Source organism: Perissodus microlepis, chromosome 5 (genome assembly GCF_051167445.1).
Source record: "Perissodus microlepis isolate ML-2025 ecotype Zambia chromosome 5, ASM5116744v1, whole genome shotgun sequence".
Taxonomy (NCBI): Eukaryota; Metazoa; Chordata; class Actinopteri; order Cichliformes; family Cichlidae; genus Perissodus; species Perissodus microlepis.
In genome coordinates this window covers 15,026,098-15,040,887 of record NC_140465.1, presented here as the reverse complement: position 1 = coordinate 15,040,887, position 14,790 = coordinate 15,026,098, and the positions used below count along the sequence as shown (strand labels likewise).

At 43.6% G+C, this 14,790-nt stretch overlaps 1 protein-coding gene across 2 annotated transcripts; it reads right to left on the bottom strand.

Annotated features, from left to right (window-relative positions):
- Nucleotides 1-406: 406 nt before the first annotated feature.
- On the bottom strand, nt 407-9,947 carry dyrk3 (dual specificity tyrosine phosphorylation regulated kinase 3). Of its 2 annotated transcripts, XM_084928097.1 has the most exons (7): nt 9,241-9,947; nt 9,052-9,142; nt 6,992-7,101; nt 4,086-4,291; nt 3,666-3,969; nt 3,161-3,577; nt 407-3,059 (listed from the first exon to the last, which is right to left on the bottom strand). In XM_084928097.1, exons 2-7 carry the CDS (start codon nt 9,092-9,094, stop codon nt 2,325-2,327), a joined length of 1,815 nt encoding a protein of 604 aa, XP_084784223.1. In that variant the 5' UTR covers nt 9,095-9,142; nt 9,241-9,947; the 3' UTR covers nt 407-2,324. The 2 variants fall into 2 exon arrangements, with proteins under 2 accessions (XP_084784223.1, XP_084784224.1); XM_084928098.1 differs by lacking the exon at nt 9,052-9,142 and having other exon boundaries at nt 9,786-9,947.
- Between the last annotated feature and the right edge of the window lie 4,843 nt (nt 9,948-14,790).

Sequence of the window (14,790 nt, the reverse complement as noted above, 5' to 3'; positions counted from 1 at the left end):
CGCAGTCCAATAGCCTGGAAGACTGAATCATCTTCCCGTATGTGTGCTGCGTATTTTCTCACATCTGTTCCTTATATCTTTATGACTTTAATAAAGGTGGCATAATAACAAGGCAGCCTCAGTATAAAAGGCTATTGACTCATTCATTACCGTCTGTAACCTGATCGCTGACTGAAATCCAGTTCACTTAAAAGTGATTCATTGTGCTGACTGCAGTGTAAGCCACTTTTTTCCTGACACAAGCTCCTGATGTCAGGCAGAAAAAAGACCCGAAACAACCCCCCTGGTTTCTTTGGAGATGAGAGCTTCACACTAGGTGACAAACGAGCAATACATGTCTCATGGAATTAAAAAAATAAATTAAAAAAGCCCATTTCAATCCAGAAATCACCCCAAAGCCTAACAGTTCACTGAAATCATTTTTATTTTTCTTAGAAAAAGAAACTATCACAACTTCATTTGGTTACTGTACAGTTTCTCTCATAGTCACTCAGTTTTGATAACAGGTTGTGATTTCATGCTGAACACCAAACACCCTCCCTACTAACTCACACCACTAGTACAACATGACAGTATATGACTTTTCTCTTTTTTTCTTCTTCTTTTTTTTCATTTTTTTTTTTGCATTTGACATCCTTTGATATTTAGGAGTGAAAAGCATTAGAAACCACTTCTATAAAAAAAAATGGAGACAGAGTAGAAATCCCTGACAGTTTCACTTAGAAAATGAGGGACAAGAGAAAGAACTCTTTGAATGGTGTGGTCCATACCAACATGCACCTGACATGTTTCTGTGTGCGCGTCTGTACGTGTGCATTCTGGACAGCACCATTATTCACTGTGTATGTGAGAGTTTAAGAGGTTCCCTGCCCTACATGAGACAGAGTGAGAAAAAAAAAGGAGCGATAAAAGTGAATGTGGGGGAGGAGAGAGAATCTAGGTCAGATTGTGGAGCATGCAGACCCCCTTCACAGACTCTCGTAAATGCTCTCGCTCTGAGCGGACTGGGCTTGCATGCCATCTTCATCCACAGTCGGGATACATGACTATAAGTGGAACACAGTAAATTTTAAGATTAAGGGATGTATCAAGTATGTCTCCCTGAGAAACGTTTCTTTCAACAGTACCATTAAAACCGTTCGTTTTGTCACTGGCTCGTCTTCCATACATCTCTCCTCCAGAGAATAAAATATCCTGGCTCATATTGAACATGCTGCCCTTCATTTTATCCCGTGATCTATCTTTCCTTGCACTACCCACCCATTAGGACCACTACCGCTAACAATCTCGGCAGCCAATTACAGGCACGGGCAGGTGACATTCATACAAAACTTTCCAGCCAATCAACCCAAAGGTGTTTAGGTGCTTTGACTTACGGCTCTCTCCCTCTCACTCTCTGTCTTGCAAACCAGTTGTGAGGTACCGAACGCGACGCCTTTGTGACCGAGTCCGAGTAGCTCTACCGTTCTTCCGATTCCCCATTTTTTCCCCCACTCGTGTACGGTGAAAATAGGAGGACGACGGTGGGCTATAAATAGGTTGTCCTATGCCCTCTCAGTGTTTTCCATAGTATTAACATCACATACTGAGCTGACACACAAGCGCAAGGGATGAAGAAAAGTGGTGTATGTGTGTGTGTTTGTGTGTGTTTGTGGGGAGAAAAAGGAAAGAGGAAAAAAAACTTCTTACTGCTGTTTTCAGAATCTGTCGCTACATAAAGCCAATCCTGTATTACCAGTCTGAAGGCATTTTGTTGTATATATGAGGGATAACTGAGTTAAGTGTTCGCAGAACCCAAAACTAACAATTTGTCTTCTAGTTAAAATCCATTGGCTGAACAAATCTCGCTAAGTCTAACTTGATAAGAGTAATCTCTGTAGCCCTTTTCAAGTTTAAGAGAGTGAAGTGAGGCAAGTGACAGTGCAGGTGTGCTTCAGTGCGTTTTACCAAAACACAACACTTACGTGAGATCGCACACAGGTTAGAGATATTTTCTCATTGAACAAGCTGTCCACTCACACGAGGAAGTTTTCTTTTGTTTTTAAAAAGCATTATCTAATATCAAACCACGTCCTGTGGCTGTAAACGGAAAATCCACAGCCGCTGTATAAAAACTTCTGAGTGTTTCTTTTATTATTCCTCTTTCTCTTTTCAACTATTATTAAAAACCAAAGACTGGGGTGTCGACACCTCGCAGTAGAAAACAAATAAAAGAACAAACAAAGCTGTTTTAAAACCACTTTCTCCTTTACTCTGACTCCTCCTGAGGAGTGGGAAAACGTGGCGAGGGAGGAGATTAGAGGATTCTATCTCTCGCTTTCTCTCTAAGAGACAAGTTTAGGTAGGACCGTGCGAAGAGGTATGGCCTCTCCTGAATCTCCCATCATGTTGCTTCTAAGTTTGTTGTTACTGGCAGTTGTAGAGCTTAAGCCAGGCCCCCCCTTGGCCAGAATAGAGGGAAAGGAGGTGCTGTGGTGCTCGGGGAGTCGTTTCACAGAAGCTCCTTGGCTCTTCTCTGTCCCGGGTATTGGTTTGGGAAGCCTGCGATACAGCCAAGGGTGTCTGAGGGCCTGGCTGGGGGTGAGGCGAGAAGACGGGTCCCAGTCCAAACACTTCTTTATGAAGTCAGTAAAGGCGGGGTCCTCGCAGCCCTTGAGCGCAGCACTCCAATCCTTGCTACCTGGAGGGCCTCTCATCTTGCCACGGCGCGAGCGGGACCCTGTCAGCACAGTGGCTCCGGTGGGCAAAGTGTTTGCACCGCAGTACCGAGGGTGGCCCTTGGAGTTGATGAAGTTTTTTGCTCTTTTGGCCTGCTCCAGGACCTTCTGCGGCGGCATCCCCAGCAGCTCCATAACACAGGCAAGCTGGTCGCCTTCATCTTCGCCGGGGAACAAGGGGTAGCCAGTCAGCAGCTCGGCCAGAATGCAACCAAAGCTCCACATGTCAATAGGAAGGCCGTAACGTGAACCGAGGATCACCTCCGGAGCTCGATAAAAACGAGATTGAATGTAGGTGTAGACCCGCTGGTGTTCAAAACAGCTGGAACCAAAGTCAATCACCTGGTAGGGGCAAGAGAATAAGAAATGATATTAATGAAAATGAAAACCAAACGCACAGACCCATTACAGCACAGACCGTGACGAGAAGGCGCCGCCTTTACCTTGATGCCGCTGCGACCCTGCTGTTTGAGCAAGATGTTCTCTGGCTTGAGGTCACAGTGGATGATTCTGTGCCTGCTTAAAGCCTCCAGGCACTGCAGGATGGAGTGCGCAAACTTCCTGACCAGTGCCAGACTGAAGCCCTGGAACTTGTTGCGTTTGATAAGCTCATACAGGTTCATGCTGAGCAACTCAAAGGTCATGCAGATGTGGTTGCGGAAGGTGAAGTTTTCGAGCATGTGCACAACATTCATGGTGCCGTTACGATCCTGCTTCCGCAAGTGCTCCAGGATGCGGATTTCCTCCTGCGCCTGCCGGTGGAAACGCTTCTCGTTGCGCACCATTTTCAGAGCCAGGTGTTGCTGCAGTTTGTGGTCATATACCTTCGCAACCTGGCCAAAGCTACCTTTACCAATGATCTGTAGAGAGTAAGAGAAAGGACAAGCATTTGTTTAGCTAAAAATGAAAGAACAAATTTAAAGCCACAAACATCAGAACACATCTGACCTTGAGGAACTCGTAGCGGTAAGCCAGGTGGTCGTGGGCGACGTGAATATAACCTCCTTGCTCGTCATCGTAGCCGCAGTTGTTGCTACCTCCGGCAATTGCGGGCCTCTTCTTTGCATTGGGTCCCACAAAGTAAATGTCTGGGTAGGAGTGGATCTCCGCCTGTTCCAAGGTGGTGAGCTGAGTTCGGTACAGTCTCAGAGCCTGATCAGGAGTGAGTGGGCCGCACACTTTGCTGCTGTTGACGCCATTCCCAGCTCCATGCGGGCCAGAGGATTCGACAGAGCCCTTACTGGATTCAGTGCTGTGACAAATGAGGATGGCACAAATGTGTTAACCGACAGCTTGACTGGTCATCATCTCGCCTGTAACATTTTACTTAGTTAGCATGCTCTTAGTTAGCATGTCCATCTTTCTCACCTGTCCACACTGTGCTCTTTGGACAGGCTGGAGGCTGGGGCAGGTTTAGTGGGTGTCTCATGGGCGGTCCCACTGTTCAGTGTGGTTGCTGTGGTTATGGCGTTGACCTTGCGGTTGCTAGTTGAGTCATCATACAGGTACTTCACCTTTGACGGGGCACCTCGGATGGTCACCTGATCCCTCATTACAGCCTTGTTACTGACAACCTATTGACACAGAGGCAAAACAAGACTTTACAAGACGCAGTCGGTGAATATCAGAGCAAATGCAGTTTATTTTGCTCTACAAAGAGAAAACAGTTTCCTAACTGAGGGTCTTCTAAACATGACTCAAAACTCAACATTATCCTGCATCATTCCAGCTCCACATATAAGACAGAGTCTGCAACATTTTTAAATCCTGATTATTAACAAGAAAAAAAAGGTTGTATTTGATGCAGATCAAAATATCAACACCCAACTGTAGAGTCTCAGGTGGAGAGAAATAAGGAGACAGGTCCTGTCTGGCAGCTAATGCTAATACGCAACGTCCCCTCCTCCCCTACCAAAACACATGCAAAACGACCCACATCCCCACCTACTTGTTTGTATCCTCGCTTAGATGAAAGATACCACTAATCTTTGTTAGTGCTGTCATAATCTTGCTATAAACATTTAACTTCTAAATTACTCCTTAATTACTACAAATGGCAACTGCCTACAAAATGAAGTTCAGAATAAAAGAAAGTGATCGCACAGTCACTAGGCGATTTTTCCCCCCAATATAACTGTCCACAAACTTTAAAAGTGACAGTTCCACCTTTGCTTGGGGGTGAAGGTTAAAGGAGTTTAAAGAACGGTCTCGAGTCTCGCCGGAGAGCAGTTTCGTTTCAGCAACCCCAGGAATTCATTCCTCCTCGCTCTCTCTCTCTCTAGCGGAAAGAACGCTCCGCAAGATTATGGAGCGCAAGGGAAATGACGGTCATTAAAGTTGAATTATATTGTTAAACTATAGAAGATGTGTGGCTGTTAAGACATGAACTCACCAAAGCCTTTGTACAAGGAGTTAGACTGGAGAGGGATATATCCTCGCACTTTTTGTCTCTCTCTTACACATGTACACTTTTTACTCTAAGGGCAGACCGATTTTGGGAAGATTGTTTTGTTTTGTTTTTTTAGGAAAAGTGGGTGTTGATCATCCACGGAGAAAGGACTCAGCTGAGAGTGTGTTTTTGTACCAGGTTTGGGCTCTCTAAAAATAGAGTGGGAATGCGGGATGGGTTTCCATACATGTAACTATATAGTCTTAACTTATTACAACAGCTCTGCTGCTGACCCAGGGTCTCATGCAGCTGTTGTTCCAAAGTACACAGTGAATGTCATTGATCGAGCCCCTTCACCCAGACACATACACAAATATTGACATACATATCAAAGCTCTCCACACGGGGAACAGCGTCTGTGATGGATTACTGACTGACCCGCCTGAAAAATACAATAAAAATTCAAACGTAAGAGGGCTCCAAACGGGAAGAGAAATCAGAGCGTGCGGCACTTCTCTCACTCAGGTATTACAGAGGCTGGAGTCCTGTGTGTGCAAATCTGCATGGTGCAACAGATGGAGGAGAGCTAATCTCTTTCTGCTACAGAAACACCTCAGTATCCTTTTCTCCTCTCTCTGAAGCTCACACAAGGTTGCAGCAACCACACAAACCTCTGTCACAAACAAAGCAAATGATGGTATTATTACGCTGCCGTAATTTGGGTGTTAGTCAGAACACGGCTATAAAAGGTGGGGGCTCATGAATTCAACTTACTATGAGTACAATTTATTAAAGCAGATCAAGCCCTCATCTATCAGTTTATTACTTTAATAGAGCATGAGGCTAGTGTCTGAGGACTGAACACGCTGAACTGGGGCGAGTTACTGTCACTCACATTCACCGGAGGACAGTAACTCTGTGAGCGTGACACAAAATACAAAGGAAGAAGGATGGGACTAGAATAGAAAACTAGGCCTAAACTCTGTGCAAGCCCACTGATGGAGGATTACACGAGCTAGGGGAAGGGGAGGAGAGGGGGAGAATGCTGATTGGTGAGTTTGTTTGTGGGTCACATTTTCAAGCCCAATAAATCTTTACAATATATCAAACCAGCCTTTTTCGTCTACTGACATGTAGGCCTGTGGATTATTGTTGTTTGTGTGTATGTGCATTTTGTTTTGCCATAGGGGACATTTATAAGATCACATATATATATATATATTTACCTAGGCTAAAACAGATCATTTATTTTTGGTAATAACCCTCCTTTAATGTAAAACTGGCTAAAAAGCTCAAAGAAAATCCCTCATTATCTTTCAGAATGGATTAACAGAACTGCAAAAAGTAATTATGGTATATGGGTCAATTTATTGAGATTAATGAGGTCGTATCATCAATGAAAGTTACCGTAAGCACCGTAAACATGCATATATGACCTGCACATTAACATGGTTTGAGTCAAATGACGTGTCCAAAAACAGATGAAGGCAAGATAAGCGCACTCTGTATTCACTTTAGCCGAAGAAACAAAATGGCCAATTCACCGTAGTTTCCCTGACGCAAGCACCGAGAACTGCCGGGGCACCAAACTTTGATGCCCTAGGACAGTAAATGAGTCTTACTCACACAATGCTATTAAATGAAGGGTATAAAAATCTACTGAAAGTCACATGTTGGAGATAAGGAAACAGATAAGCTGCCCATCCTACGCAGCCAGAACACAGTGGAACGAGGGGGGGGGGTACAAATGTGATGAACAGGAACACTGGCAAGGGAATATCTCTCAGAGGAGCAGGAAGTCTGGAGACAGAGTGTGCTCCAGCACAGGAAATAGGGCTTAACTGGCTATGCGCGTATGCGTGCGTGTTTGTGTGTGTATACTTACTGTGTGTTTGGGCATTGGGGGTAGCCCCGACGGACTGTTTGTGTCTGCTTCGTCTTTCAGGATGTGGTCGGTCCTCATGTACGAGTCGTACAGACTGTCACCATGGCGAGCTGCAGGGACAATGATGAACAAAGTCAATCAGTGTGATGATGTGAGGCTATTAAATCTGCAGCAAACGTGCGCTCGGTGGTAAAAGCACAGAACGATCCTCGAAGGTAACGTCAACAGAATGCAATTTAATTTTCTCCACAGAGACGCACTATCCTTGTTTGACCAAATCAGGCAATGTCCTATTAATCATCTCATCAATCACACCAGCAGTTCTAGTTACCCTGATGCTAAAACAAATTGCATTGTACAACTAGACAAATCCCTTGAGCCACCACAGCAAGACATCTTGCATTACACCGATCTCTGTATGTCAGTGGGGATGAATACGGTCTCCCACAACAGGCTAGCTCACAGTTGCAGTGAAAAGACCACCATTATCAGATACATCACTGTAGCTATTGTACCCAATACACTGTGTCTAAGGCCAGCGCTCCAACCTGACCAGCTTACACGCGGCTTAGGGTCCCAGATCGCTAGCGCTGCAAGTGGTATTATTGGCCTAATGGGGGTAACAGATGCCTCTGTGACGACAGCATCTTTCCGTCTGCCCATCTGTCCATTCAGCCCAAATCATGTGGTGCACACACCAGGTGTGTTTGGAATTAGAGCTAATATAGAGGGATGCTTGTGCCTGTCATTCAATAGTGCTGTGTTTCATGCTCACCTCTTTGGCATTGAGCCAAACACCTAATACGAGATGATACGGCCACAGTAGATGGACGAGCACGGCATTTGGGACTGTGGGTGGAAGCCAATTACAAAAATGGCAATCGCTCCCATTGGCCAACTGTTTACCACAACAGTCATCGAGCTTACATGCTAGCTGATACACCAACTGATTAAAACTAACTGTGTAAAGTGCAGCTTGAAATCAGGGTGAGTAGCTCATTAGCCGAAGTTGTGGCAAGTTTGGCGTTCTCCCTCGTGAGTCCCAGAGAGTGCTGTAACCATGTGTAGGTGCGTCAGAGACTATGTTCCCAGCACAGGCTTGCTTCTGGACAGATTAGACCTGCTGCCTGGATACGCACGCATTAAACCTGCACAGCACTGCAAACAGTGGCATTAGGACTACACACACAATATTAGCCAAGCACAGACTCCATTAGCCCTTAGCAAACTCCTAATCGCTCAGTGGGTGCTCAGCACTTTTTGTACAGAATCTGAATTTGTTGTCCAAGCAAAGCTTGAAAGGAAAAAAAAGAGAAGAAACAGAGAGCAAACATCTGTGTAACCCCAAACATCCAGCCCGCTATGTCCAGCTCTCCCCACTATGAAAACCCTCCTCGGCACTGTAAAGGATAGAGAACAGGGTTCAGGCAAACAAACACAGCAGCTCATGTGTCATAAAACGTGTGAGCGTGGCTGTGGTGGTGGTGGTGGGGGAAAGGCTCAGCTTTTTGTCCTCTTCCTGGCATTCTGGACAAAGTGTGTTTTATAGAGGCAAGGTAAACCACAGGGTTCATATGACATGACATAACGATGACAGCCCTGTCACTTTTTCATTCTTTCTTTCTTGGCTTTGCAATTTAGTAAACATGTTACCAGCTAAAAAAATAAAAATAAAAAAATCAGCACATAAGCAACAATAAAAGTTTACGAGAAAGATGAAAATAAGAAAATAAAATAAACTTCCTGGTGTGACATTCAAAACCTTCTTAGATAAAAGTCCTGTAAGTGATCAGGGTAAGCAAAAGGAAAAGAAAACTTGTTTACATGTCGGGTCTTGTGAGAAGCCCACGGCGCTGTTACAGTAGCTTCATGTATACGTGCTCTATCCCCACAGACGCGACGTGACCGCGAAGACACTTGTGAAACTAACCAGTTCTGCAGCTACTTGGAGGGCATTTTTTATTAAATCCCAATCATATTCACCTCTAAATAAATCCTATTCACACGACCACGAGGAAGCGAACGTACAGATAAACAACGTTTTACTTTGTTTTGGTTACCTGTTGCTATTGGCCCCTCTGGTTTCCGGCTTATTATCATCATGATTGCAATTAATATTAGATGCCAGCATCCAAAGTGGGGGAAAAAAATCTGATTTAAAAAAAGGAGAATAAAAGTTCAAACTAGCAAACTGAGCTACTAGTATTAAAAAGTCTGCTGTTGCAGTGTTTTGATAGCAGTCCGAGTACCCGTTAGTTGTCTTTTCGACTGAACTCAAGTTATTTTCCTTTCTGTATCAGCAAGCTTTCCTCCCAGTGTAAGCAGTAGTTTCTTCTTAGTTTTACCGTGTTTTCATGTGTTGCTCTCACACTCGTCTTGGCTAACATGGGCCAAGCTACAATTAAAAAAATGAACAGGCGGTGGGGGTCGTTTCCCTCAGCTAACTAGCCAGCTAGCTCGCAGAGCCACGAAACACTCGTCCGCCGGAGAGCCGCTTCCTCCGTTAGTTTGAGTCCAAATATCACAACTCGATGGTCTGACCCATGTGCCCCTCGCCTTTCTCTGACAGTACAATGAGTCGATCCAGAGCACCATTCCCGTGCCTATTCCTGGTAAGCTGGCTTGGTAGTTAGCAAACAAGAGCCCCCAGGATTTGTCCTCCTTCGGGACAGCTTGGGGGGTGCTTCGCTCGTCTTCGGGGATGGCTAGCCCAGAGCAGGCTAACTGTATTCACGCCTCATGTTTATACTGCACTAATAACCGGAGGAGAATCCCCGTCGCGTAAAAGCTTCACCTGAGGTCAGTGCAGTAACGCTGCACTGTTAAATCCTTCTCCTGTGCGCTGCGAGTATCTTATTCGACGGTGCAGCTGTGTGTTGTTGCTAAGGGCGTCTTCACTGAGCTCAGAGTCAGCAGGCGGACGGAGGGAGGGAGCAGGGCGGCGCTTACCGGGCATCCAGACGGCCGGCAGAAAGGCGCCCTGCAGCGTCCACATGGAGGTCTGCAGAGGAGCCAACAGGAAAGTGGTCGAGCTTCTGCATGCATAAGAACATCACAGGTCGTTTTTTCTCACATCACTGCACGAAAAAGCAAGGGGGAAAAAAACAAACAAACAAAAGACTGATGTAAAGAATTAGCAAGTGGTGCACTTGTGTAGAAGAGAGCCATACGTTTCAGAAACACCCGGGCTATTCCTGCGGCAAGAGTCCTGTAAAAGGCTTATAAGCAACACTCTTCTAATAAATTATTAGCAATGCTATTATCTCAAAGTAATTATTATGTATTATAAAGCTATTATAAAGGTGTTTTTTATTAGAAAGTGGCGCAAAAGGGTCAATAATTTGCTAATTCCTGTATTTGAACTGTGGATACATGCTAAATGTGGTTTTTTGTTTACTTGTTTGTTTGTTTTTTTGTTTACTGTTTTCAGACATTTCTACAGCACAATACGTCCACTGATGGGCTAATAAAGTCAGATGCACATATATGGCATAATATACTGTGCCAATACCCTTTTCGTGCTTGTTTGTTAATGTTTTAAGAATATGATTACCTGTGATCTGCAGCCCAAGAATTAAGCATGGCTTCTCCTTTCCCTCTCCATACCCTATGAGGGAAAGCTGTGGATTGAAACCGGAGAGTGTTTGGAGATCTATACAAGGCTGGATATAGTTAGAGGCAGGGCAGAGGACAGACGGAGTGAGACCCAGCAGGCATGAGAAGGGGAGCAGGCTATATTCAGATAGTGATACATGCTGGGCAGAGGGTGATTCTAATCTTAGCTCTTTCTCAGAGGTGAGAAGAGGGGGTCTCTCTATATTTGCTGCCACAAATACATACACTGACACACTTTCATTTAGACCCCCCCCGGGGCAGCAACCGACCCTTAAAACCTGTTGCTTATTCTTAGATGGTGGTGTATAGAGTGAGTAGGGTGACAATGCCTATAAACTGATCTGCTTATTGCACTTGCCTCTCAAGAGGTTTCAAGGTGTAAGCTTGTGGACCATGTGCCACTTTTAATCACAGTGAAGTGAATTTAAAACTGCGGCCCGATGGGACCAGGTGCAAAGCTACCTATAGGTCCTCGAGGTGGGGGTCTGGGGGGGTCTGGCTGTATTTAGTCTGAGGCTGCGTGACAGACACTGACACTTGTGGGTTTATTCACCTGACACCACATTTTAAATGCTCTTGAAAACGAACTCATCTGGGTGGATACGTGTCAAAATGTGAATACTTTCTTACCAGAACATATAAAAACAAAATAATGGAGCTGTGCATGAACTCACACCACCTGTTACTACACAGTGATTACTAGTGATTGCTGTTGCTATAAGAACCCGTCACCTGCTGGTGATTTCGCAGCAATACAAGCTGGTTCTGGCGGAGAAGGCATAATCTTGTCTTGTTAGAAACAGCAAGACAAGAAGAACAATTAAATTTTTTAATATTGGTAATAGTAAGGTTATTTTTATGCTTATATGTGTAACGGCAGTACACTATTAAAATGTAAAAACCCGAAACTCATTATTCAAATATTGATCATAAAAAATGATGTCAAATTTTATTTCCATTTCATTCTTTTCACCCTTTAAGATCTTTAAAACTTATAGTACCATTTGATGGGAGGAGTGTCCCACAGAGTTCACAGAGCAAATCTTAAGTGGTTCAGCAGTTCCTTAAAATGAACCACTGTGCATCACCCAGTTTATGGGAAAAGGGAAGCAAAGGGACTGAATGTTACCACAAAGGTTTATTTCCTTAATGCTGCCTCTGATGCGCTGCATACAAACCCAGCTCTCTTATGCCCAACAACAAACAAGGAGTTTCTCCGGGTCTGTAGTAACCTCATCTTTCTTTTGCTCTTCTTGAGAAAAACTATACTGCCGAGATCAGACGGTAACTGGGTCAGCCTTATCAGCTACTACCTCTCTGTTGTTATTTTGTCGTTGGTTTGTACACAGGAAACAAGTGTCACGCTGCATGTACATAAATCTGCCAGTAGGGGGCACCAAAAGATGTATTTTTTACACACTTTTATGTGATTTTAGGGCCACGCAAATATTTGATCCGTGCTCAGGACCACTTTATGTTCTTGAGCATCTTTTCACCCAAAGTAAAATCCACTATGATGGTGTTAAAATGAATTTTGCAACATTTTGTTCATTTACTCAGCGTAAATAAAGCACAGATTGTGTGGGCCGTTATATTTTCATTAACATTTAATAATGCATCTGTATCCTCAAACATCATCTTTGATTATTGTTCATTTTTACTTAAACAGCTGCATAATGAGTGACTCATAGTGCGGTGGCGTAACGCCTGCCTGCTTCAGCATGTGCCACAACTCTCATTCACAGGGTGTAAGATCATTGTACAATCTACACATGTGTCTGTGCTTCGTATATATTTTACTTTGTCATCCACCATCCACAGAGCCTCTTTATTCATATCAGAACATCAGAGTGCTTTGTGATTTTTTTATTTATCATTACATCTTGAATGAGAATGTAGGATGTTCCTCCTTAGAGAGCAGCACTGGATGGTGTTCATTTACAAGGTTTTCATCCAACCGTGGCCGGGTAACCTCTGCTCTTTGCTTAAATTTGAATACAGTGCTTAGAGTGCAGGTCACAGGACTTTCCAACATCAGCTGGGCTTCGTATTGACACTGAACTTGGAAACCCTGATTTTAAATGTATAATTGCTCCCTCAAATTTGATAAAAGACACTCTGTCTGATTTGATTTAACACTTTATAAGGTTATATTTATGTGTCTGGAATTACTCATGCATGTGCTATTTGTAACTGATGAGCATGAATGTGCTTTATATTTTTTTTTCTGCTTTTATGTAAAACAGTAAATGTGAAAAGCCAATGGATAAAAACAATAATCATATTTTAGCATTAAAAACATCGATAACACTTTATAATAAGGCCTGCAACTAAGGGCATACTTGCCTTTTTAAGTATTTACTTCATGTGCATGATGGATGTTTTACTGTCCATTTATTTCTCCCTTATTAACCTACAAGAAAAAATAAATACCATAACATTTTGCAGGGCTATGTGACCTTACATTGATGGAGCTAAGGCTAATGTAATTTTTTTCCCTTTCACAAATCTGTTCAAGCCATCAAAAGGATTTCACAGGAAAGGAGTGTCTCTTTCCCTGTAAAATACCTGGAAGTTAGGCAAGGTTAAACCACTCCCTAAAACCCCCACTCCAAAAAGTACAGTGTGTTTACAATGTAAGCCAGGGAAATGTTGTTTGTTTTTCCACAAAATTACCAAGTTCTGTATAAAATTATTCATACAGTACTTAAAATTGCTTGAGCATCAGTATAATTTCTGTCTCCTTTTTTGTAAAACACCCAGAGTTTAGGCAGAACCTAAAATTACTTTTGCACTACTTACACTTACTTACAGTACAGGGAGTGCAGAATTATTAGGCAAGTTGTATTTTTGAGGAATAATGTTATTATTGAACAACAACCATGTTCTCAATGAACCCAAAAAACTCATTAATATCAAAGCTGAATGTTTTTGGAAGTAGTTTTTAGTTTGTTTTTAGTTTTAGCTATTTTAGGGGGGTATCTGTGTGTGCAGGTGACTATTACTGTGCATAATTATTAGGCAACTTAACAAAAAACAAATATATACCCATTTCAATTATTTATTTTTACCAGTGAAACCAATATAACATCTCCACATTCACAAATATACATTTCTGACATTCAAAAACAAAACAAAAACAAATCAGCGACCAATATAGCCACCTTTCTTTGCAAGGACACTCAAAAGCCTGCCATCCATGGATTCTGTCAGTGTTTTGATCTGTTCACCATCAACATTGCGTGCAGCAGCAACCACAGCCTCCCAGACACTGTTCAGAGAGGTGTACTGTTTTCCCTCCTTGTAAACCTCACATTTGATGATGGACCACAGGTTCTCAATGGGGTCCAGATCAGGTGAACAAGGAGGCCATGTCATTAGTTTTTCTTCTTTTATACCCTTTCTTGCCAGCCACGCTGTGGAGTACTTGGACGCGTGTGATGGAGCATTGTCCTGCATGAAAATCATGTTTTTCTTGAAGGATGCAGACTTCTTCCTGTACCACTGCTTGAAGAAGGTGTCTTCCAGAAACTGGCAGTAGGACTGGGAGTTGAGCTTGACTCCATCCTCAACCCGAAAAGGCCCCACAAGCTCATCTTTGATGATACCAGCCCAAACCAGTACTCCACCTCCACCTTGCTGGCGTCTGAGTCGGACTGGAGCTCTCTGGCCTTTACCAATCCAGCCACGGGCCCATCCATCTGGCCCATCAAGACTCACTCTCATTTCATCAGTCCATAAAACCTTAGAAAAATCAGTCTTGAGATATTTCTTGGCCCAGTCTTGACGTTTCAGCTTGTGTGTCTTGTTCAGTGGTGGTCGTCTTTCAGCCTTTCTTACCTTGGCCATGTCTCTGAGTATTGCACACCTTGTGCTTTTGGGCACTCCAGTGATGTTGCAGCTCTGAAATATGGCCAAACTGGTGGCAAGTGGCATCTTGGCAGCTGCACGCTTGACTTTTCTCAGTTCATGGGCAGTTATTTTGCGCCTTGGTTTTTCCACACGCTTCTTGCGACCCTGTTGACTATTTTGAATGAAACGCTTGATTGTTCGATGATCACGCTTCAGAAGCTTTGCAATTTTGAGACTGCTGCATCCCTCTGCAAGATATCTCACTATTTTTGACTTTTCTGAGCCTGTCAAGTCCTTCTTTTGACCCATTTTGCCAAAGGAAAGGACGTTGC